This window comes from Motacilla alba, chromosome 23, assembly GCF_015832195.1.
Source record: "Motacilla alba alba isolate MOTALB_02 chromosome 23, Motacilla_alba_V1.0_pri, whole genome shotgun sequence".
Taxonomy (NCBI): Eukaryota; Metazoa; Chordata; class Aves; order Passeriformes; family Motacillidae; genus Motacilla; species Motacilla alba.
In genome coordinates, this window is record NC_052038.1 from 5,003,149 (window position 1) to 5,026,407 (window position 23,259).

Genomic DNA, 23,259 nt, shown 5'->3' on the forward strand with positions numbered 1-23,259 from the left:
CCCAAATCCGGCAGGGACTGAACCACGAGGCGCAGGAGGAGCCGCAGCTCCTGGCGGCTGTGAGTTACCCCATCGCAGCGGCTGCAGCTCCGAGAAGCCACTCGGTATTTTTGGCAGGCGTGGGCTCCGCGGGGCGCCCGGGGCTGGCTCCCTCCCGGAGCTGTGCCCGGGGGCGGGGACGCCTCGGTGGCCGCGTTCCCTGAGCAAGTGCTGGCACGGAGGGAGGGCGTCTGCTTTGGGAGTGGAGGGGGAAGCGTCTCCCTGGATCTGGGGCAGGCTCCGGCCTCCCTGCTCCTCCCAGGGAGGGGAACGCGAGCTGCGCCGGGAGGTTTGTCCGGGGGGACTGCAGAGGAGCCCCCTGGGGCACTGGGGAGGGGTCGGAGTGGAAGGGGGGTCCACGTTTTGGGATGGACATCCCGGGGATGCTGAGAGGGTCTGGGCTGGGAGGAAGCCTCGTCCCAGCCTGGAGGTGCCCCTGGCTGACCAGAGGAGGAATCGTGTCCCACTGGGCACAGAGCAGTCCCTCTGAGCTGCTGCTCTTGTGACCGTTGTTGGTTTCCTTGCTTCATCCCCGCTGCCCCAAGGTGGAAGGGCTGTCCTGTGAACGGGGCACAGCCAGGAGTGGAAAACAGGGAATGTTTTCCACTGGATCCCCTCATCCCCTGAAGAGCTCTCACAGCAGATGGGGCAGCAAACCCACGGGGACAGTCCCTGCCCAGCTGAGCGTGCCCTGAGCACCCAACCAAGCTGGTGAGGAGCTGAACCATCAACATTTCCATTGCTGAGGAGACTGAAGTCCAAAGATTAATTCGGTGCCGATCACCTCGGGAGGTCAGGACAAAGCTGCTGGTTGATCTTTAATTTTTTTTCCTTTCTTTCTTGCACCACCTCCCCGTTTTTGTGCCTTTCCCACAAAACCCTCCTTCCTATTTATCCCAGCCTTTGATGAATCACCTAAGGAACATAAACATTGCCAGCAGGAATTGCCCACCACTGCCTGCCTGGCTGACCCCTCCCTGCCCTCGCAGCATTTAACGTTCTAATTAAAAATCAGGAGGGAAAAGCGGCCTTCGGGAAGGGGCCGTGGAGGGGCTCGGTGGGGTGGTGTGGGCAGCTCTTGGAGCAGCAATTCCCGTGGTTTGGCTGCTGCCGGAGCAGGGAGAGGCTGCTGTGGCCCCGGAGAGGGCAGGGGAAGGTGCGGGCAGTGTGAGCAACGTGCTCGTGACTCGCCCCAGAGGCAGCAGCGGCCGTGGGGAGGATGCCGGGGGTTGCCACCCACGCCAGGCTGCGTGGGGCTGGCGTGTGGCCGCTCGCCCCGGCTTTGGGCAGCGGCAGCGCCCAGCCCGTGGCCTCGGGCGCTTTGCTCCGGCCTTGGGGGAGGTCTCCCCCTCCCCAAAACCCACCAAGCGGGGAGGGTTGTAGCTGGGGACAGCCAGCAGCGGTGGCAGCGCGGCGAAGAACTCCAGCGAGGTGCGAGCGCGGCTGGAGGCGAGATCCCGGCGCTCGGCGGCGTTTGGCCACCGGGGCGTCTCCCTGAGCCCGCTCAGCCTCTCTGTATCACCCAGGCATCCCCGGCGGAGGGATGGGGCTGGGAGGGTGCCGCGCTGATCCCGGCTGGCCCCTCCTCTCTGCCCGCACCATTGGCTCCGGCGCGGCCGCCTGCGAGCGCTCGGCTCCTCCGGGGCCGGAGCGATGGGAGCCGGCGGCTGAGAGCCGTCCTCTACCGGGGCCGCCCGGGCCACACCGGAGCCCTCTCGGCTCGGCTCGGCCATGTAGCAGCACCGCCGTGCCCTCCGCCCGGCCGCGGGGGAGGCGACAGCGGCCGCATGGGCAACGCGCACCGCAAGAGGAGCCCGGCGGGCGGCAAGCCCGGCTCCTCCTGGCCCTTCGGCCGCGCCGGCAAGCCCAGGGCAGGTAGGAGCCCTGGGGCCACCTGGGGGTGGCTGCGGAGTGCGGGGGTCCCCGCTCGGGGTGTTGGAAGGGGTCGCGCCGGGAAAGTTCGGCGCCGGTGTTCTGCCGGGCTGGGAGAAGCGGGGGGCGAGGGGAGGCTCTGCTGTGCCCTGCCCGGTGCTGGGGGGGCGGGATCGGCCCCCGAGGCCGGTGTGGGGCTGGGGGAGCCCCCCTGGCTGCAGGCAGGGCCGCGTCTGGCTGCAGGCAGGGCTGGCCGCGCTATCGGGACGGGATCAGCTGAATGAGTTACTGATTTGTTTTCCAAGTGGGATCCCAGCGCTGCCAGCCTCGCCGTCCTCCCCGGCTCCCCGCTCCCACCCCGTGCCTCAGTTTCTCTCGCCGTGCCGCGGGGATCTGGGGGTGTTTGCAGGGGCTGCTCCCCCCTCGCTCTGCGCCTGTCTGTCTGTCCGTCCGTCCACACACCGATTGCCCCCCTGCTTTATGGATGCCACTGGAATGCCCAGCAGGAAGCAGGGACCGAGATCTTTCCTGCAGGGACCAGGAACAGGGAAAGGGTCCCAGGCCCGGCTGGACCCACGCGTGGAACAGTGACTCCCGTGGGGTGCCTGGAGAGCTCCCTCCATCAGAGCAGGGTGATGCCAGCAGGGAAGGTCTCTCGCAGTGACATCGTCCCCGTCCCGGCGTTGCTGACTGTCCCACTGGTGTCATTAAACTGTCCCTGCGTCCCCAGCCCAGCCTGAGGCAAGGAGGAGCCTTGGGAGGATCACAGGAGCAGGGTTGCAGGGGCCAGGGATGGTCACTGGGGGGTTTTCCCCCACCAGCCCTGTGTGGCCCTGCTGTCCCTCCTGCCCTGTTTCCCTTTGCAGGCGGCAGCCAGCCAGGAGTGAGAGCCCAGCTGTCCTCGGGGTAAACGGGGCCTGGGGTCAACTCTGCGCAGGCCTGGGGACAGCACTGGGAGCAAAACCATCCCAGAGGTGGGGCCTGGCGTGGGGAGACCCCGCAGGTGCACAGGGACAGGCTGCTGGAATGTCCTGGCTGAGAACATCCGCTCAGTGCGTGGGGAAACTGAGGCAGGAGGTCAGCCATCACCCACGGCCGTGCCGGGACAGCGTCTCCTTCGCTGCGGGCTCTCCACATCCTCCTCTGGGTGGCTCCAGGCTCGGTGCCACTGGCCAGGCTGGGCTGGAGCTGCCATCCTCTCCCTTTCCACACGCTGTTCCTGCCCAGAGCTCCATCTCCTCTCCATCCCCTGCCAGCCTCGGCTGTCCCCTGGGCTGTCCCCTGCCAATCCCGAACCAGGACCGTGCCTCCCTCCCCCAGGGCTGCTTGGGAAAGCCCTGCTCCATCCACCTCGGCCGCCCTGGAGCGGGCGGGATGTGGGACTGCCAGAGCCGGGGCAGATCCCGGGGGGCGAGGGCCGGCTCTGGGGCCGAAGGCCGTGGGGTGGAAGGTGCTGAGAAAACATGGGGCGAGTTGTGTTTGTTCTCTGCCACGGCTCCATGGCAACGGCGCGGCGGCCACAAAGCCAAAGAATTTGCATTGTGTCGCTTCAGCGTTTCGGAGGGCGCAGCCGGGATCACCGGCTGGGGGCAGGGTGTGCCGGCCCCCGCGGCGCTGCCGTCTGCCCCCGGGTGCCTCTGGATTTTGGGCTGCAGAATGGTCGCGCACGGCGGGCGGCCGGGGCAGCGTCCCCAGCTCTGTCCCTCTGGTGACTGGAGGGTTAATTTGGTGTTGGCTCGCCAGGCCCGGGCAGGCGCTGGCAGATGGTTTCGTGCTTGTGCCATGCGTGCAGAGGTGTGGGCACCGCCTTTGGGTGCTGAGGGGGCAGAGCAGGGGCCCCCAGGGACCGCAGGGTGGGCGCAGCCGAGGGCTCCGGGGTGGCTCTGCCGCTGAGCCCCCCCGCTCTGCCCCCCAGTGCCAAACCCACGCACCCCGTGCCCACCTCCCCGTGCCAGAGCGGGGCCCGCCTTGCTCCGGGGGCATCCCCAGCCTCTCGTCCATGCCGGGGAAGGTCCTTGAGCCCCAGGGAGACCGAAGCCTCTTATCGCCTCCTTATCGGGACTCCCCGCCGGGCCCTGCTGAGTCAGGGCGCAGGAACGTGGCTGCTGGCCAGGCTGCGCCCCGCGGAGTCAGCGGCGATGGGGATGGGGATGGGATGGAGATGGGGATGGGGATGCGGATGGGATGGAGATGGGGATGGGGATGCGGAGCTCTGGGTGCGGGGTCACCCTGCACCCGCGTCCCCTCGGTGGTCGTAGGGGCTTCTCGCTGGGAAAGAGAACCCCAAGGAATGGTTTGATTTGGAAGGGACCTTGAAGCTCATCGCCTTCCACTCCACGGGCAGGGACATCTTGCACTATCCCAGGCTGCTCCAACCTGGCCTGGAACACTTCCAGGGGTGGGGTACCCGAATGCCCCAGGGGTGTTTGTGGCTGTGAATGTCCCCAGCAGCAGCAGCAGCTGCCTGGAGCCCCTCGGCAGTCCCGGCTCCTGCGGGGCAGCTCCGGTGTGGGCTGAGCTCTCTCCTTTGCAGCCTCTCTCCGTGCCAGCCCCACGCTGGGCCGGCTCCGCAAACACCCGGGGGACGGATGAGAGCGGGGCCCGGTCCCGGCGGGGGACACGCCGAGATTTACACAGGCGCTTCCTCCAGGCACCGCCAGCCAGCATCCTGCTGCGGCCGGGACATCCGAGCCCTGCCGGTGCCCCCTCCTGCTCCCGGAGCAGGGCAGGAGGCGATCCGCGGCTGTCCCCGGCAGGCAGCTGGGCTCTGACATGCCGTGCCGTGCCGTGCCGTGCCGGCTTGGCACGCTCCCGGCCCCGAGAGGCAGGGATGGGGCCTGCCCTGTGCCTCTGGGTTATCCCCCACCCCATCTCGGTGGCAGCTCCTCTCCGTGGTGGCACATGGCCCTGTCCACCTCCGCGGCAGGATCGGCACCTCCGCAGCGTTTCCTTGGAAAAGCCCCGCGGGCTGGGAGCGGGGCCGGGCGCTGCTTGCAAGGACGAGGACGGGGGATCCGTGCACGGAAAAAAACCTGCAACGTCTTGTCCTTAATCCGTCTGCAGGGCTGGCTCCTGCGGGGAGCCAGGTGCCTGCTGTGACAGGCAACGCCTCTGCCGTGGCGAGAGCAGCCGGTGCCCTGCGAACAAGGCCGGGACAGCCAGCCCCGAGCACCGCGGGGGCTGGAGACACCGAGGGAAGGACATCGGGGAGTGACAAAGCTCTGGGGAATGGAAGGAGGAGGTGTTGGCGGCCCACCCATGGTCACAGTGCCACCGGTGTCACCCTCTGTGTCTCTTTCCTGCCCGGAGCTCCCCGGCTGGGATGTTCCCGCCCGGATCCGGCTCCTGCCTGGGGAAGGCTGTTATTTACCTTCAAACCTGTTTGGTGGCTTCTCCGGGAGGGGACGGCAGCGGGGTGGGGACGCGCTGGGACGGAGGCTCGCTGAGCTGCCCTGGGCTGCTGCGGGGGCCGGGATGAGGCACAGCCGGGCACTGGGGGGGTCCTGCCCCAAGACCCCCTCTGGTCTGCTGCCAGCCCCTCGCCCGGGTCTGGGATAGTTCAGGCAGCAGGAGACACTCGGTGTCACCTCAGGGCTGGCTGTGGGGCGGTGTGGGACAGCGGCGAGGTCAGGGCCCGTTGCACAACCCCGAGTGCTCCTGTCATGACAGCAGCCGTGGCTGGGGGCGACCGGAGCCACGGCTCTGCTCCAAGTGGGGTTTCACCCTGCACCAGCTCCTTCTCCAGGGCCTGCTGGCTCACCGAGGTGAGACCCGGCAGCTTTCTGCGCTGGGATTTAGAGGAAGAAAAAAAAAACAATCCAAGTTTGTTTTCCCAGTTGAAATTAATTTTAGTTCAGGCTCTGCGTGGGATCGTGTTTGAGAGCCGAGCCAGCAGCGTGGATGGGGCGGTGTTTATTTGCTCGGTGGAGATGTTTTCCTGGCTGGAGCAGCCCCCCAGGTGTGGCCCAGGGCAGGCTGGCGGCAGGGGCTGTGTGGCCAGAGCCACTGTCAATATTATTGTGCTCTTACCCTGCCTGGAGTGCTCAGGGTCCCCCGGGGTGTTCCAGGGCGTGGATGCTGTGCTGAGACCAGGATTTGGGGAACGGGTTGGTTGTCTTTAGCGGCTCCCAGACACCCTGAAGAGCTGAAGGTTGCAAAGGGAGTGGAGGGACAGGATGCTGGAGCAGAGGGGCTGGATGAGGTCCCTTCCAAGTCAGAATACCCTGGAGCACTGCTCTATCGGGGTCCATCCATGTGCTGACAGCTCCATGGAGCTCTCAGGAATGGGGTTCATGGTGCACCCCACTGGCGTTACCCATGCCCGTGGTGGCAGCTGGCAAGCAGAGCAGTCCCCAGGCCTGGATGGTGCTGGGAGGGACCCCCAGAGTGGTGGGAGAGCACCAACCCCGTGGGGCAGGGGGCTTCTCGCCGCTCTGGCTGCCGGGAGGAGGGAGGCAAAGGCTCCATCGCAGGACACAGGCGGGCTCCCCGGGGACCTCGCAGCCCCTTCCCGCCTCCTGGCAGCTCCCCCTCCTCCCCATTTTTGGGCGGTGAGTCAGTGGCGGTGGAGGGGCGGGCAGGAGCTGCTGCTGCCGCCGCAGGACCCGCGCGGTGCGCGGAGCAGGCAAGTCGGGGCAGTGCCGAGCAGGCAGAGATGGATGTTTGCAGCCCAGCCCGGCCAAACCTGCTCGCGGGAGGCACAGGCCTGGCGAGGAGGGGGACAGGAGCTGGGCTTTGCTCCCCTGGCTCTCTCCAGGTGAAGAGCAGCAGAGTGAGAGCTGGGCCAGCACCGAGTTCTGTTTGCAGCATCGGGCTGGGCGGCCCTGGCCGTGCTCATGTGGGGTCTCAGCCCTGGTGCCTCCAGCCCGTCTCAGGCAGAACTGAAGGCGGCGTGCTTGGGGTTCCCTGTCCCTTCCCGTGCCTTGCTCCGGGGATGCTCTGCTGCCTCCGGGCCGCCCCTGGCGCTGGCAGCAGCAGGCACCGGCTCCGAGCTGGGGAGCCCATCCTTGAGAGGCCGCCTGCTCCTTATCTGCGAGAAGCCCGCTGCCACGTGTGGCCGAGGCACGTGTGTCAGCTGAGCCCGGAGGGCACGGGGTGATCCAGGATGCACCGCAAGGAATGCACAGGGGCCGGGACACCGACTCCGACCGGGCGTGTTGCTACCGGCAGCGGCTGCAGCTGCAGCGGCTTCCCCAGCCCACCGGGACCGGCAGCCCCTGCTGCAGCATCGGGGCTCTCCCCCTCCCGGCTTCCCCCCGGTTCCTGCAGGTTTCCCCGAGTGTTGGCAGAGCCGGGGTGAGGCCGGCTGGGTGAGGATGATGAGGTGGCGAAGGTCACAGGGAGTGGGAGAATGGAGGCTGCCACGGGGCTCCTCCGAGGCCGGGCAGCGTCGTGCCCCGGCTCAGCCCTGGGTTATCTTTTGGGAGGTTGCAGCTCCTCCCCAGGGGTGTCACTGGGCAGGGACACGTCTCCATCAGCGAGGGACATTCTCCAGGTCCTCTGTGTGGGCAATGGGCCACAGGCAGGAAGGTGGAGCAGGGCCAGGCTGTCTGCCAGCACCTGGGAATGTCCTCAGAGCCCTGGCAGCAGCTTCCACCTGTGCTGCCATCAGCAGATCCATGGGGCTGAAGCTCAGCTATGCCTGGGCCCTGCAGCAGCAGCTCAGGAGGGGCTGTCTCCCTTTTCTGGGGGAGCTCCTGGTGCCATGGAGGGGGGCCTGCTGCACTCCCATCTCTGTGGGCAGAGCTGGAAGGCTGGACCCTGACCTGTGGAGCCAGGAGCAGCGTCCCTGCTGGCTGCCACCATCCATGGCTCTTTCTGGGCTCAGGACAGGCTGCCCAGAGCAGAGGGCAGTGCTCAGCTCAGCCTGCTGCCTGCCTTGCGCATCCTCAGCCCTTTAATTATGTCCCTTTTCCACTTGTGCTGTGAAAAGGAGCTGGGGAACCTCTGCCCACCACCACTGTCACCTTCTGGGGAGCGTGTGGGCAGCAGGGCCCATCCTGCCCGTGCTGGAGCAGGTGCTGGCTCAGGCACAGCTGGGGAGCTGCTGCTGTTTGGGGCCGTGGCCGTGTTGGAATTCCAGGGAAGAAATCCTCGCTGAGCCCGGAGCTGCCTGGCTGGGGACACAGCGATGCCCTTCACAAGGTCACACTGTCCCTTGGGCTGCACAGGCACCGCCTGGGGCCTCTGGGACCCTGTGCTGGGTGAGCCCACGCTGCACGGAGCTGGAACCAAGCCTGGGCACAGCCCGTGGGGAGCTGCAGGGCAGGGGCAGAGGGTTTGGCACAAGGACACGGCTGCCTGCTGGGTAAACACTGGGTGCTGCTCACCTTTTGGGGTAAAACACCTGCAAATGGGGAGGATGGAGCTCCCAGAGGTGCTGGGCACCCACTGCCCTGCACAGTGGGGACAGTGACTGGCAGTGCCGCTGTGTGACCGCCTGGCATTTCTGCCCCTGCTTTCACCTGCCTCTGCAGCAGCAGCTGGAGCTACTGGTTAGACTGGTCCCAGACCTGGTTTTCCCCCGTGCTGCCAGCCCTTGTGACCGTGACGTGGCCCTGTCCCTAAGGACAAACACCCTTTGCCCGTCCTGGCTCGTGTTCCCTGCCCGGAACGGGGCTCTCCTGGCAGGGTCCTGGGGGGACACTGGGGACAGGGATGGGGAATGTGACCCTGCTGCCTGTGCTGTGTCATAGCCAAGGTGTGAAATCCTCCCAGTTCCTCCCAGTTGGCCGCCTGTTGTGGAAGCGAGCGCCTGGTTTGCAGCGCTGCCGTGCCCAGCGGGGTCCTGGGGGGTCCCGAGGGTCCAAGAGGGAGGAGCAGGGGAAAGGCTGGCCCCGAGCCTGGAAGAACAGATCCCTGTGGTCTGTGCCGTGCGTGGGAGGAGGCGGGAGGGCCGGGGGCCAGAGGAGGGGCCCCCTCTTCCCTTCTCCCGAGGAGCGCGGTGGGCGCAGCTGGGACCGTCCCCTCCTGCCGGGGACTGTCCCCTCCTGCCACCGCGCAGCCGTCCCCGGCTCAGGCTGCTCCCTGCTCGCAAGCAGCTGCGCCGGAGCTTCTTCGCCTGGCCGAGCATCCTCCCGCCCGTGCGGATGAGGACGGAGGGAGGGAGGGAGGGAGCTGGGGGCCGCCGGCATCCGCCCCGCCGGCGCACACCGGCTGCGAGCAGCCCCGGCACAATAGGCTGAGCCTCCTCGGGGGGCGGCGGAGCCCCCCATCCCTGGGGACCAGACCCTCTCCCCGGCCACCATGGTGGTTTTCATGGGCAGGAACCTCTCCTCGCTTCTGGCTTTCTTCAAGAAGAAGGGTGAGTGAGCGGCGGGCAGGGAGGGAGGCAGGGAGCAGAGCCTTGTCCTTACACAACCCCTGCCCGCCGGGACCCCCCCCCAGGCCCGGCCCGGGGTGCTCGCCCACCCGCAGGGGCAGGGGGGGCTGCCATCCATCCCCGGGGGAGGGCAGGGAAGGTCAGCCCGGCCCTGGCCTCTCCCTCCGCCAAGTCACCGGAATAAATCACTGCGCTCCTCTCCCCGAGCGCGCCTGGGGGGTGCCGGGCGAGGGGCTGCCGAAACTGGGGGACAAAAGCGGATTAGGGACATGATGGTGGGGGGGCTGTGGGTGCCTTGTGTCCCCTGCAGGGATTTTGCGCCATCGCGGGGGACCCGTGTGGCAGCAGCCGCTGTGCCCGGCGGGCCGTGCCCCGGTGCCCGCTCGCACCGCCGGGGCTGGCGGAGGCAGAGGCCGGCATGGCGGCGGGGCGGGAGGCTCCATTGTTCCAGGCCCGCTCCTTTGTGTGCTGGAGACAGAGCACGGCTGCCTCGTTGCCTGCCTGGGCTGGCCCTGAGGGGCCGGGGACACGGGGGGCACAGGGGACGAGGGGTGGTGCGTGCTGCTGGCGATGCCAAGCAGCAGGTGCCCGTGGCCCCGGGGTGCCAGCCCCGACGGTTTCCTGCGCTCGCCCTTCCCTTCCCTTCCTCAAAATTGGTTTTTTTTTGTTTTTTTTCTGGGCAGGAAGAGTTTGAGGCTTCGCTCAGGCGTGTGGGCAGGAGCGGGCAGGGCTGTGCCACGGTGCTGCAGTGCCAGGGCTGGCTGATGCCAGGGCTGGGTGATGCCAGGGCTGGGTGATGCCAGCGTGGCCCCTGGCACTGCAGGGTGCTGGGGGTGGCTCTGGGGAGGGGGCTGCCAGGCAGGGAGTGGAGGCTCCGTGCTGCCCCAGGCGTGGCAGATGGGGTGTTCAGCCTCCAGCGGGGTTCGCAGCAGGGATTTGGGTCCTCTGGGATCTCTGCCGCTGGATGTGCCTCAGTTTCCTTCTTCTGTGCAGTTCCCAGCCTGCCGGGGCATGGGGGGATGTCCCTGCTCTTGGGGTGACGAGCGAGGCCTGGGAATGACGCAATGCTCCGAAGGGAAAGTCATCCTCATCATCCTCATCCTCGTTCCATCCACGTTTAATCCCCTCCTGTGCTGCCCCCTCCCTGCTCAGCTGCCCCCAGCCCCACACAATTCACCAGCTCCTTATCTCCTAACCAAGGCGCTGGGGAAGGAGGGTGGTCCCACACCCTGGAAAGGTGGCTCCCACATCCCACATCCATCCCCACACCCAGGGAGAAAACCAGCCGAGACATCCTGACTCCGGAATATCGACCGGGCGTGGGATGGGATTTCTCTCGGTGTTCCCAGCGCCCGCTTTGGAGCCGAGCGGGATAACGCCACCCCGGCGTGGCTGTCACCACCCAGCACTCATCCCCTGTGGGTTGGGACGCTCTGGTGGCAGCGTGGCCGTGTCCCCCCAGCCCAGCTGACCCCGCTGTCCCCACAGGTGCTGCCAAGGGCGAGGGCGAGAAGCGGCTGAGCGTGCAGTACACGGCGGGCGAGGAATGTCCCGACAACGTCTTCTTCCCCAGCACGCGGCCCCCGCACCTGGAGGAGCTGCACAACCAGGCCCAGCAGGGGCTGAAGTCCCTGCAGCACCAGGGTAGGTGTCCCCAGCCCCAGGGCGGCCTTGGGGACGCGGCGGAAGGGCTCCTGGCTGGCCGGGTGGTGTGGGCGGCGCACGGGGCTGAGCAGAGTCCAGTGCTGGTGGCTGGGCTGTGCAGGGGGCACTGCCAGCTCGGCAGCTGCTTCCTCCGATTCCCCTGGAGGGGTTTACCTTCTGTCTTCCCTCCACAGAGAAGCAGAAACAGACCAAAAGTGCCTGGGACCACGGGGACACCAGCAGCCTCCAGGTGAGCCCTGCCGAGTGGTGCTCCTGGGGGTGAGGGGACACAGGGGGGCTCTTCTGTCCTCGCTGGGTGGTGTTTGGGGGCAGACAGACAACCAGCCAAGGTGGCAGGACCATGTCCGGGGGGGTTGTGGGGCTGGAGCTGGCCGCGTGTCCCTTGGTGTTGTCCCCTTTGCCCCATGATGAGCTGTTTTGCCCATCCTCAGCCTCGGCACGTCCTGCTCTGCCCTGTGGGGCTCTGCCAGGGCCCCCCCTGTGCCTGCATCCCCTGTCCCTTCCCCACGGTGTCGTCTGGGAGCCCTGACTGAGGAGGGTGACCTGGTGGCATATGGGGACTGTTGGCCATGTCCTGCCTGTGTCCCTCCCTGGCTGCTGACGAGGGGAAACTCCCTCTCCTTTGGCCGAGCTGAGCTTTGGCAATCCCTGGGCTCTGACCCCGCTGCCAGTGCCTCACCCTGTTTGTGTTTGCTCGAGCTGCTGCCTCTGGTTGGCTCTCAGCCCCTTTAACCCCTTGGAAGCGGGGGACTGGGATCCCCAGGATGGGCAGAGCCACGGGGCAGTGAGGTTCGGGGCTTGGGTTAACTCTGAAGTGTCTCATCCCAACCTCTGCCTGTGCCAGGGGTGCTTTGGAGGGATGGGGATGCTGGAAGCCGTGTCCAGCATGGGGCTGTGCCCAGGGGGTGCTGGGCATCCTGCCTGTCCCTATCCCTGTCCCACACCCCTCTCCCAGCCGTGGCATCCCTCCAGCCCTGGGCTCTGGGGCACAGCAGGGCCGGGAACACCCACGGAGTCATTTTGGGCTTGGCACGGGGGCGAGCCTGGCAGCTCCTTGAGGTGCTCCTTGCACACCCCAGACCCGTCTCTCCTGCCCTCCGGGGGGCTGCAGAGCCCTGCAGGGTCCCAGGGGCTGCTCCCAGCCCTGCTCCTGGTGGGAGGACTCTGGATGCCGGCGTGGCTGACTCAGCCTTTGGCCCTCGGAAGAGCTTTTGTCTCGGCTGCAGAGTCAGTTCGCGGAGGGGAAGGGGCCTGGCCGGGGCCGGGGCAGTTCTGTCCCCGCAGCCCGGGCTCTGCTGAGCCCACTGTGTCCCCACAGTCCTGTGCATCCTCGGAGGATGACAGCCTGTCCTTCCGGAGCCGGGCAGCCTCCTGTGCCACCGACAGCACCTCTGAGGATGCGCTCTCCATCCGCTCCGAGATGATCCAGCGCAAAGGTACCCGGCTGGGGCTGCCAGGGGGGCTGCCGGGGGGGCTGGGGAGAGCGGCAGGGAGCTGGGTGAGCCTTGGTGTGGCCACGAGCCAGCACAGGGATTGGGGACCCTTGGGAGAGATGAGAACAGCTCTGGCTGAGTCAGAGCGTTGGGGCTGGGCGAGGGGGATGGACAGACAGACAGACAGACAGTGTCTCCTCCCTGCTCAGTCTGTTCACTTGGTGCCTCTGGGCTGTTCCAGTGCCTGAGTCTGGCTTATCCTTTGGCAGTGGGAAATGCTGGGGACACTGGGGACACCTGGCCAGAGCCCCCCCTCACACCAGCTGGACCCTCTCGCACCTCTTGCAGGTTCCACCTTCCGACCACACGACTCCTTTCCCAAATCCTCAGAGAGGGCTGGCAAGAAGAGGAAGGAGAGGAGGACGACAGTGCTGGGCATCCCCCAGCACGTCCATAAGGAGCTGGGTAAGCTTTGGGAACAAGGGGAATTTTTAGGATCTGTTTGCCTTCCCTTGGGATCAGGCTGAGTTCATCTCTCCCTGCTGCCAGGTCTCAGGAACAGCCACGGAGCCAAGGGACATCCCGAGGCGGATGGGCGAGGGCCAGCGGGCCACGGGGACAGCCAGGCAGTGCAGCCCCTGCTGAACGGGGGGCAGGTGTCCGGCGATGCCGTCCGCATCCCCACCATCGACGGGAAGCTGCAGCCTCTGCCCGCGGCCGGCGGCGCCCGCGTCTGCCTGGGAGTGCTGGAGGAGGCGGATGCAGCCCTGCAGAAGCACATCAACAGGGTTTACTACGACGACAGCTTGGTGGGGAGGAAGACAGCGGCCAAGCTGTCGCCCATGGTGAGGCCGAAGTCGCTGGCCGTGCCAGGCATGACCACCTACGCCAACCCCCCGGAGATGCTGGTCGGCCCCGTCATGTCCATCTCGCCCCAGGGCACCTACATGTCCAAGATCATCCCCAACGCCATCCTGCCGCCCATGGTGGACGTGGTGGCCCTGACGAGCAGCAGCGTGCGGACGCTGAGCCGCTGCAGCCTCGTGTCATCCAGCCCGGCCTCGGTGCGCTCCCTGTCCCGCTTCTCGGAGCGCAGCCCCCGCAGCCGCGAGCCCTCCTCCTCCAGCGACAACTGGAGCCACTCGCAGTCCACGGAGACCATCGTCTCCAACAGCTCCACCATCTCCTCCCAGGGCGGCTGTGACCACCGGCAGCCCGAGGCGGGGCCGCACGGCGAGGCGGACGCGGCGGCTCGCTCCGATGCCGACCAAATCAGCATCTACAGCTCCACCAGCTTCGCCAGCTCCTGCTCCAAGCCTGCTGCCGGCCTCGCCCCTGCGGGCCCCGGGCTCCTGGGCGTGGGCAGCGGCCGCGCGTCCCCCGCCTACAGCACGAGCAGCCAGGCGGAGGGCTCGGACACGGCCAGCCTGGCCAGCGAGCGCTCCTCCGCCCGCAGCGTCTCCCTCAGGAAGATGAAGAAGCCCCCGGCCCCTCCTCGCAGGACCTACTCGCTGCACCAGAAGGCTGACGGGGAGCCCAAGGTGCTGGGGCTGCCCCCCCAGGCCCGAGCGGCGGCCCCAGCGGGAGAGCAGCGCGCCCTGGTCCCCGCGGCCCGAGCCCTTCAGCCCCACGGGCGAGGATGAGGTGTTCTCCCCGGCGCTGAGCGAGACCAGCAGCCTCCGCTCCGAGAGCCTGGCTGGCGCCAGCTCCCCCGAGGCCCCCCGGGGCCGCCCCGGGGTGACGGTGGTGCTGAGAGAGCCCCAAGCTCAGGCCAAGTGGAGCTGCCCCGATGGCTCTGACCGCACCATGTCCCCCTCCAGCGGCTACTCCAGCCAGAGCGGGACGCCCACACTGCCCACCAAGGGGTTGGGACCCCCAGCTGTGTCCCCGGGCAAGTCTCAGCCCCAGAAGCCGGACCGGCTCTGCTCCCTGCAGTCACCGGCGCTCTCCGTGTCCTCCTCCCTCACCTCCATCTCCTCCTCGGCCTCGGACCCGACCCCTCCCGAGGCGCTGACCGGTCGCTCAGACCGGTTCATCATCCCGCCGCACCCCAAGGTTCCCGCTCCCTTCTCCCCGCCACCCACCAAGCCCCAGCAGCCCCCGGCCCCCGCCGGCCCCCTCCAGCCCTCACAAACCCCCCCAGCGCCCAGCACTGCCAGCCAGGAGCCCTCGGCCAAGCCCAGCGGCAAGTCCCCGCCGCCGTCACCGCCGCCCGCCTACCACCCGCCTCCCCCGCCGGCCAAGAAGGTGGAGGGGAGCCCCCAGACCAGCAGTGAGCCCCTCGCCGACACCGCCTGGCCGCCGCCACCACCGCCACCGCCGCCAACCCCCGCAATCCCCGAGGAGCAGGATCTGTCCATGGCAGACTTCCCCCCTCCGGATGAATCCTATCTCTGCAGCCTGCCCAGTGCCACCTCGGCCCCGGCGGACGGGCGGATGGCAACACCGAGCCCGGGGCCTGCTTCTTCATCATCTCAGCAGCAAGAGCCACCCGCCGGGGTTCCACAGCCTCCACACCCCGCCGAGCCCCTTCCCACGGCCTCCGTGCCCCCGCCGCCACCGCCGCCTCTCCCGCCGCCCTCGGCTCCGGCCCTGCCGCCCCAAATCAGCCTTAAGAAGGCGGCCAACGGCCCCCGGGCGGAGGCCAAGAAGGAGCCGGTGTCACGGAGCAAGAGCGGCCCGGCGGCCAAGGAGGACGCCAGCCTGCCCATCGTCACCCCGTCGCTGCTGCAGATGGTGCGGCTGCGCTCCGTCAGCGTGGAGCCCGCGGCCGGAGCCGGAGCCGTGGCCGGAGCCGGGGCCGAGGAGCGTCCGGCCCCCCAGAAGCCCGTCCGGCGCTCGCTGTCCACGCGGCAGCCGCCTCCCGCCCAAGACGCGGTGCCTTCCAAGCAGCTCCACCACGCCGTGCACCTCAAGGCCGCCGCCTTGGCCTCCGCAGAGGCCGCGGAGAAGCCGCCGGGTGGCCGAGCAGCCCAGCCCGGCCCCGAGGGGCCCCCCGGCGATGGGCAGCTGTCCCCCAGGAGCAAATCGCCGGCCTCCACCGCCAGCTTCATCTTCGCCAAGAGCTCCAGGAAGCTGGTGATCGAGACGGCCTCGTCCCCCGAGGCACAGGCCGACCTGAAGAGGAACTTGGTGGCCGAGCTGATGAATTTCTCGGGGCAGCGCTCGGCAGCCCCGGCTGCTGCCGCCCCGCAGGGCCCCGGAAAGGCGCAAGCCCAGCGGAAACCCGGCAAGATCCCCCCTCCAGTAGCCAAGAAGCCTTCGCTCGGCTCGGGGCCGGCTCCTTCCCCAAAGGCACCGGGGGCAGAGGCGTTGGGCTCCCCGGTGCTGGACGGGGATGCCAAAGTGGAGGAGAGCAGGACTAAGAGTGAGCTGGCGGGGACGGAGGGCAGGAACGGCACGGAGCCGTCGGCTCAGAGCCTCCCTGCACAAGGTACGTGGGGTGGGAGGCACGGGACGGTGCTGCTGGAGGTTCAGCCTCGTGCTCAGCGTCCTGAACTGTGCATTCCCAAGTGATGAATTCCCAAGCTGGACACCCGGCACGGCTCCTGGGTTGTGTTCCAGCTGGGAGGCACTGGGACAGCAGGGACGGAGCCTGGTAGGGCTGCGAGAAGCTGGGATTTGGGGTGGCTGACGGGCTCTTTCCTCCTGCTTTGCAGACAGACGGGGAGAGACGGCCTGAAGGATGACACTGCAGGACTGGAGCCCCCACGGACAGGAATCCAAATCTCTCAGGGACCTGGGCAGGTCAACGGACGAGTGTGGAACTGGCAACTAACAATACAGGAAGCAAACAGCCTTAGCCTCCACGGCCTTGATGATATTTATGCAAAAATGGTGTTGGTTTCACTTTCCTAAGTACTACAGCTTTATTTTGCTTTTTTTTTTACTGGACTCGAGGCCCGTGCCCAGAGCCAGCACCTCCTCCCTGCCAAGCTGATGCTTGGTGTGGGTGTGTGGAGCTGAGCAGCCACACCCAGAGGAGTTTGGGGGCCAAAGACACCGGAGCTGGGGCCGAAGACGCCGGAGCTGGAGCCACCGCTGCCGGCCAGACAGGCCCGCGAGGAATGGAAGCACTTTGGACAAGGAATGGGAAGGCTTTGGCCACGACAGCGCCTGGGGGATGCAAACAGGAACAGGGGGGGATGGAGGTGCTGGTTGGGAGGGATCAGGGCTTTGGCTCTCGATGGAAAGGCAAGAGGGGCTCGTGGCCAGCACCGGCTCTGGCCACTCGCCACTGCCCAGCAGGAGGAAGGGCCTGGCTGCCCCTGGAGCTGGCCCTGGGCTCTGGGGTAGAGCCTTGATTCTGTTTCTGTAAACTCGGGTCACATTTTGATTTCTGTGATTGTAAAAAAAAAACGAACGAAAAACCAAACAAAACAACAAACCCAACCAAACCAAACCAAACCAAAAGCAACTGACCCTCTGCCGCCGAGTAGCTGCTCAGAGCTCTGTACCTGGCTGGTAAAAATGATGACCGAAGCTTGCTGCCTCCTGTTCTTCCTGGTTTATGGTTGCAGGTCCCTTCTGGTGCTGCTGAGCTCCAGGGACACCCTTGGGCTGGCTCCAAGCACCGCTGCCCAGTAAAACTCCGGAGCAGGGCTGGCTGCCAGCTCCCCTGGACAGATGGGGACAGCCACGTGCAGTCAGCTCGATATTTTATTGGGTTTTATGACAGACAGATGGTTCCCGAGTCAGTGTTTAAGGCCCACACCCCCCACGGGCTCAGGACAGCCCCACAGGTGCTGTCTGGGCTCCTGGCCAAAGAGCAGCACCAGTGGCCACAGCGCTGGGTGGGCTGGGGGTGGAGCAGGGGACGGGGCCTGCCGGGCTGTCCCCAGCTCTGGTAGCAGCAACACAAGGTTGGAGAAGCAGCTTTTCCCTTCTGCCCTCACCACAGCACCCACACATGCCACCCCAGAGGACAGGGAGTCCAGTCCGTGGCACAATTGGGAGTGAGCCATGGCCCCAAGGCCAGGGGGATGAGTCACATGAGTCCCTTGGGTGTGGTGGCACCTCCAGTCCCCAGAGGCCCAGGGGGATGCTGGAGGCTTCTCCGGGTGAGAAGCTGCAAGTTCAGTCCCAGGGCTGAGCCCCGACTCGGGGCACGGTGGGGAGATGACTGGGAGGAGCCTGGCAGAGGTGCAGGAGTCAGGCAGGAGGCACCAGAGCAGCCCTGGCACTTGTTAGCTGATGCTGCCACCCCTCAGGCTTTTACAGGAGACAGTCCCCAGCTTGGTCAGGAAGTTTCTCTGCTTCCACTGCGCCACACAATCCTCGGAGATGTGGAAATCGGCCTGGGGAGCACAACAGGGGGCAGGGTCAGCCCTGGGAAGGTTCATCTCCTCCCCAGTAACAGCGAGGGGGCAAACAGCCCATCTGGGGTCACCCAGAGGTGGGGACAGTGTGGAATCCAGCCACTCCAGCTGTTCCCAGGCCTCACCTGCAGCTTCTCAAAGACCTTCTTCTTGGGTTTGAGCTCCTCATCGGGCTCCCCACCCTCGTAGCCCTCCACGTAGACGCGCTCCCCGGCGCAGCACCCGGCGGGGGGGTCCAGGAGCTCCACTTGACGGGGCTCCCCCACACTGAGGAGAGGTGTGGAGACACCAGAGTCACCCCATGGCCCTGCCCAGCTGCCCCTCAGCGCCCCGAGGCAGGAGGGGTGTTCCAGCCCCGGTGTCCCCTGTGTCCCTCACCTGGAGGCACACAGCACCATGCCCTGCGACTCCACCCCTCTCATCTTCTGGGGTTTGAGGTTGCAGAGCAGCACCACGAGCCTGTCCTGCAGCTGCTCCTTGGGGACAAAGTGCACCAGGCCGCTGACCACGGTGCGGGGCTCGGCCTCGCCCACGTCGATCTTCTCCACGTACAGGCTGTCGGCATCTGGGTGCTGCCAGGGGGAGCAGGGGTGGGAACGGGGTGGCAGACAAGGTGGCAGTCCCTCCAGGCACACCCCTAATGTCACCACATCGAAGGGTTCCTCCCCTGTCCCCATACCTTCTCCACGCTGATCACTTTGCCCACGCGGATGTCCAGCCGGGATGGGACCACGTCCTCCGGCTCGGAGTTCTTGGTGCCCTTCTCTGCAGGCTCTGCAGGGTGAGGGGAATGGTCACAGCACTCAGCACAAACCCGGGCAGGTGGTCAGCCCCAAATGCGGGCCCTGGGGGGAATCCCTGCAGGGAATTCCATGCTTGTCCCTACACCAGAGAGCAGAGTCCCTCCTGTGCTGGCTCTCCTCACCTTTCCCCATGCTCTCCATGGCTGCTTCTGAGTCTGGAGCTCCAAAACTTTTCTCTGACCTCAGCTCCCTGGAGAGAGCTGCCCCACTCAGCCCTGCATGGCCAGGGCCCCATTTCCCTGAGCTCCCAGGGCCCCACTTCCCCAGGCCCCCAGCCCCTCCTTACTGGCTTTGGATGGGGTGGGATATGCAGCACTGCTCAGCTTCTTCAGCTCTGGGCTGTTGAATTTCTCTCGGATGGGGTCAAGCAGTTTGTTCAGGGCCACTTCCACAGAGTTCTTCAGGTCTCCAGGGTGCACAACCTGTGTCAGGACAAAGATGTTCCTGTCTGAGGCCACAGGTGGGAACTGGAGACCCAACAATGGGAAGATGAATCCCAAACCATTCTGATTCTTCTTGGACATCAGAAGTCCTCCTGCCTGGGAGCATCCCACACTACCAGGCCACGCTCCACACCTCCTCCTAGTGCAGATATCCATCTCCCAGCACTCCCAGATTGGTCCCAGGAACCTCAGGCAGAAGCTTCAGCCCCTCCCAGCACTCACCAACTCAGCAAAGTCCTTCTCCAGGGCCTCGTAGGACGTGTAGGTTTTATTTCCTCCCCATTTTTCCTCTCGCAGGACCACAAATTCTGGAACAAAACAGGTTTTAAAGCTCAGATCAACTCAAGGCTCAGCTAAACCACCCACCCCACTCTGTCCAAGAGCAGGGGCTGGGCAGGTGGCACTCAGGGACAGCCTTGTTTCAGGGGACACACTCCTGTCCCTTCCTCATATCCACACCCCAGCGAGCCCCTCACCTGACTTGAGAGGGAAGAGGACGTGCTTGATGAAGGAGAGGACACCGTTGTTCTCCACGTTCCCTGGCTCACAGAAAACCTTCTTCAGCTTCTTCTTCACGTCCTCCTTGCGGTCCAGGAGATCAATCTTGGAGTCCTGCAGCAAGAGATTTCCTCAGCCCTTCACCCAAGCTCTTACCCAGGAAATTCATGCTGGAGTTGCTGCACCTTCTTAGAACCCATGAGAATGGGGAGGGTCCCCTCTCAGCCCCCAGCCACCAAGCTGTCCCCCCTGAGCCCCCTGAGCACAGGCAGATCCAGGACCGACCTCTTCTGACGAGCTCATTTTGCCGCCCGTCAGCCCAGGAACCATGGGGTTCATCAGATGGACGCGCTTGGCGTAGCCCAGGGAAGGGAGGTACTGGGAAACACAAGGAGGAAAGTCAGAGACGAGCCCGGTTGAGCTTTAACTCACAATCCCTGTTTGCTCCTGGCTCCGGGTAGCTTTGGGATCTGAGGGAACGGCACCCAGGAAGGGCAGAGTCACAGCCAGGGATGTGTGGCTGCACGGAGCACGGGAGCAGCAGCACAGAGAGCTGTGACATCAACCAAAATCCCACACAGCTCTTGCAACGGATTTGGGAGTGGCCAAGCCCTCCCTGAGGCCCCAGTCTGGCAGAAATCCCCCCATTCCTGACCTTCTCTGCGAAGGTGAAGATCTTCCTCTGATCCACCCCTCCAAACTGCGCGTCCACCTTGAGATATTCCTCATCCAGCGCCTGAGGAGAGACACAGAGCCTCGAGGCTGGACCCAGAACCGTCCTGGCCTGTCCCTCAGCCTCTCCTGGGCCACTCCCAGCCAGGGAAAGTCAGGAACATTCCAGACTGTTTGCTGGAACAGCAGCTCCGTGCTCGGGCCAGCCTTTGTGCCACCACCAGCTGTGACACCGGGGTAGACAAGGAACGACCTTGGCACTCAGCCCCAAATATCCCCGTGGCCTTGGCACTGCCAGCACCTCCCTGGCACTGCCAGCACCTCCCTGGCCACCAGCCCTGCCTCACCCACCTGCAGGCCTGGGTAGAGCAGACCACTCAGCAAGGGATGCTCCACCTGCTTCACCACCTCCGCCCCCGCCTTCTTGGCGTCGTGCTGCGTCACCACGGAGGAGAGGCGGTACACGTCCAGCGTGTACTCCCTGTGGGGGACAGCACTGTCACCACCGGGGACAGCTCTGCCCCTGGCCACACCACTGTCACCATGGGCACGGGGACAGCTCTGCCCCTGGCCACACCACTGTCACCACTGGGGACAGCCCAAACAGCTGCTCCTGGCCACACCAGTGTCACCACCGGGGACAGCTCTGCCCCTGGCCACACCACTGTCACCATGGGCACGGGGACAGCTCTGCCCCTGGCCACACCACTGTCACCATGGGCACGGGGACAGCTCTGCCCCTGGCCACACCACTGTCACCATGGGCACGGGGACAGCTCTGCCTCTGGCCACACCACTATCACCACGGGCATGGGGACAGCCCAAACAGCTGCTCCTGGCCACACCAGTGTCACCACCGGGGACAGCTCTGCCCCTGGCCACACAACTGTCACCATGGGCACAGGGACAGCTCTGCCTCTGGCCACACCACTGTCACCACGGGCATGGGGACAGCCCAAACAGCTGCTCCTGGCCACACCAGTGTCACCATGGGCATGGGGACAGCTCTGCCCCTGGCCACACCACTGTCACCACGGGCATGGGGACAGCTCTGCCCCTGGCCACACGGACAGGGGACAAAGCCTGCAGGCACCTCCCGGAGTGACAGAGCTGCAGGCGAGGCTCTTTCTGTGAGGCCTCAGGTTGAAGCTTTTGTGTTTGTCAGGTTCTGTGCTGCCCAAAGTGGATCCATTGGGGCCTTCTAATAAATCCCTGCTTTTGGGGATACTCCTAATAAATCTTTTTTTTTTTTTCTTTATCTCCACCCAGCCTGCGTTCCATCTCGGCCCCCAAGGCTGCCCAGGACTCACTTGCTGAGCTGGTACTCGGTGCCGCGGACGAACCGCAGCTTCTCCAGGGGCACCCCGATGCTCTCCAGCACGGCTTTGATGATGTGCTCGTAGTAGCGGGTGCGCAGCTCCAGCAGCTCCCACGGCGCCTTCATGTTGTCCAGGTAAGCGTGCAGGTCGGCGAAGAGGATTGTCACCTAGCACGGGGGACAGCGGGTCAGGGGAGGCGCCCGGCTCGCTGCGGGTGCCGGCGGCAGGGTGGCACCGCCCCACCTCGCAGCCGGCCTTCAGGAAATCGGCGATCTTGGACATGGGCACGAAATAGGCCACGTGCGGCTTGCCCGTGGTGGCGGTGCCCCAGTAGATCCGCAGCTCCCGCTCCTTCAGGATGGCCTTGAGCTTCTCCTCGCCCAGCACCTCCTGCCAGGGGACACAGCACACGGAGCTGCAGGGACACCGCGGGGGACACATCCCGCTGGGACACATCCCGCTGGGACACACCGCGAGAGACACATCCCGCCGGGACAAATCCCGATGGGACAAATCCCGATGGGACACATCCCGCCGGGACACATCCCGCTCGCCGTGTCCTGGGGCTGATCCCGGGGCTTGTCCTGGCTCAGATCCCCCCATCCCGACCTCCCCATGCCCTGATCCCCCCATCCCCATCCCCCACACCCTGATCCCCCATCCCACTCCCCCCATCCCGATCCCCCCATCCCGATCCCCCCATCCCAACCCCCCCATCCCCGATCCTCCCATCCCCGATCCCCCATCCCCGATCCTCCCATCCCCGATCCCGCCCCGTTTCCCCTCTCCTACCCCCATCCTACCGTACTCCCCCCGATCCCCCCGGTACCGGGACCCCATCCTGCCCCAATCGCCCGGGCCCCGATCCAGCCCCGCTCGCCCCTCAGATCCAGCCCCAATTCCTCCGCCCAGCCCCGATCCAGCCCCGCTCGCCCCTCAGACCCAGCCCCGCCGCCGCCGCTCGTTCCCCCGGCCCAGCCCCGCCGCCGCCGCCCGGGCCCCATCCGCCTCCAGGTACCTGCAGGTTCCGCGTGATCAGCTGGTATTTCTCCTGCGGGCCGGGCGCGGGCTCCATGGCGGCGGCTGCGGGGCAGGACACGCGGTTACCGGAGCCCCGGTTCCCCTCCCCGGTAGCCCTGATTCCGCTCCCCGCTTCCCCGCCCGGTGCCACCGACCTGCCCCGGGTTGCATCAGCCCCGCTCGGCGCTCGACTGCCGCGCCTGGGCCTGCCGAACGCCGAGCTGCCGATGCAACGAGCGGGAGAGAGGGGGGCGAGCTCCTCCAATCAGAGAGCGCCCCGCGCGGCGAGGAGGCCCCGCTCCGCCAATCAGAGGGCGTCTCGCGCCCGTGGGGGCGTGGCTTTGGCGCCGTTAAGATGGCGGCGCGGGTGAGCGCCTTTCCCGCCAGGCCCGGCCGGGCCGCGGCCGCTGCTTTGCCTCAGCCCAATTTAATTCTCCCTCGTTTATTCCGGGCGGTTTTACCCCTTTTTTTGCCGGGGCTCGGGGGGCTCCCTGTGTGCGGGTGGGGCGGGAGGAGGAGCCGGGGCGGGGCGGGCTGGGCCCCGCCTTGGGGCGGTGCCGTTGAGGCGCCGGTTGGGCGGTGCCCGCTGAGGGACGGGCGGGCCCCTGACGGAGAGAGGCGGGGGCGGTGTTGGCTTCCAACCCTCGGTGAGGGGACAGCGGGGCCGTACCGCCTCCTGAGGTTTTTATCTGCACAGGGAAAGGCTCCAGGGTGACCCAAGTGCGGGTTTTGGTGTCTAAAGGGGCTCCAGGCTGCACGTGGGACAAGGGCCTGAGGGGACAGGACACGGGGAATGGCTGCCACTGCCAGGGGAGGTGGGATATTGGGGAAAATTCCCGTCTGTGAGGGCGGTCAG

The 23,259-nt window shown here is 66.3% G+C and overlaps 2 protein-coding genes across 2 annotated transcripts; one reads left to right on the top strand and one right to left on the bottom strand.

Annotated features, from left to right (window-relative positions):
* The first annotated feature begins 796 nt into the window (after positions 1 to 796).
* On the top strand, positions 797 to 16,812 carry KIAA1522 (KIAA1522 ortholog). The gene is given in 8 exon segments (XM_038160727.1): positions 797 to 1,914; positions 10,721 to 10,876; positions 11,071 to 11,126; positions 12,216 to 12,333; positions 12,679 to 12,795; positions 12,880 to 13,883; positions 13,885 to 15,763; positions 15,990 to 16,812. Coding segments are annotated over 8 exon segments (3,441 nt in total). The 5' UTR covers positions 797 to 1,826; the 3' UTR covers positions 16,013 to 16,812.
* A 159-nt stretch (positions 16,813 to 16,971) lies between these two features.
* On the bottom strand, positions 16,972 to 22,650 carry YARS1 (tyrosyl-tRNA synthetase 1). The gene is made up of 14 exons (XM_038160728.1): positions 22,559 to 22,650; positions 22,402 to 22,466; positions 21,627 to 21,773; positions 21,375 to 21,550; positions 20,416 to 20,545; positions 20,048 to 20,128; positions 19,678 to 19,770; positions 19,371 to 19,506; positions 19,117 to 19,202; positions 18,738 to 18,873; positions 18,328 to 18,422; positions 18,027 to 18,220; positions 17,774 to 17,915; positions 16,972 to 17,627 (listed from the first exon to the last, which is right to left on the bottom strand). Exons 1-14 carry the CDS (start codon positions 22,572 to 22,574, stop codon positions 17,517 to 17,519), a joined length of 1,608 nt encoding a protein of 535 aa, XP_038016656.1. The 5' UTR covers positions 22,575 to 22,650; the 3' UTR covers positions 16,972 to 17,516.
* Positions 22,651 to 23,259: the final 609 nt, after the last annotated feature.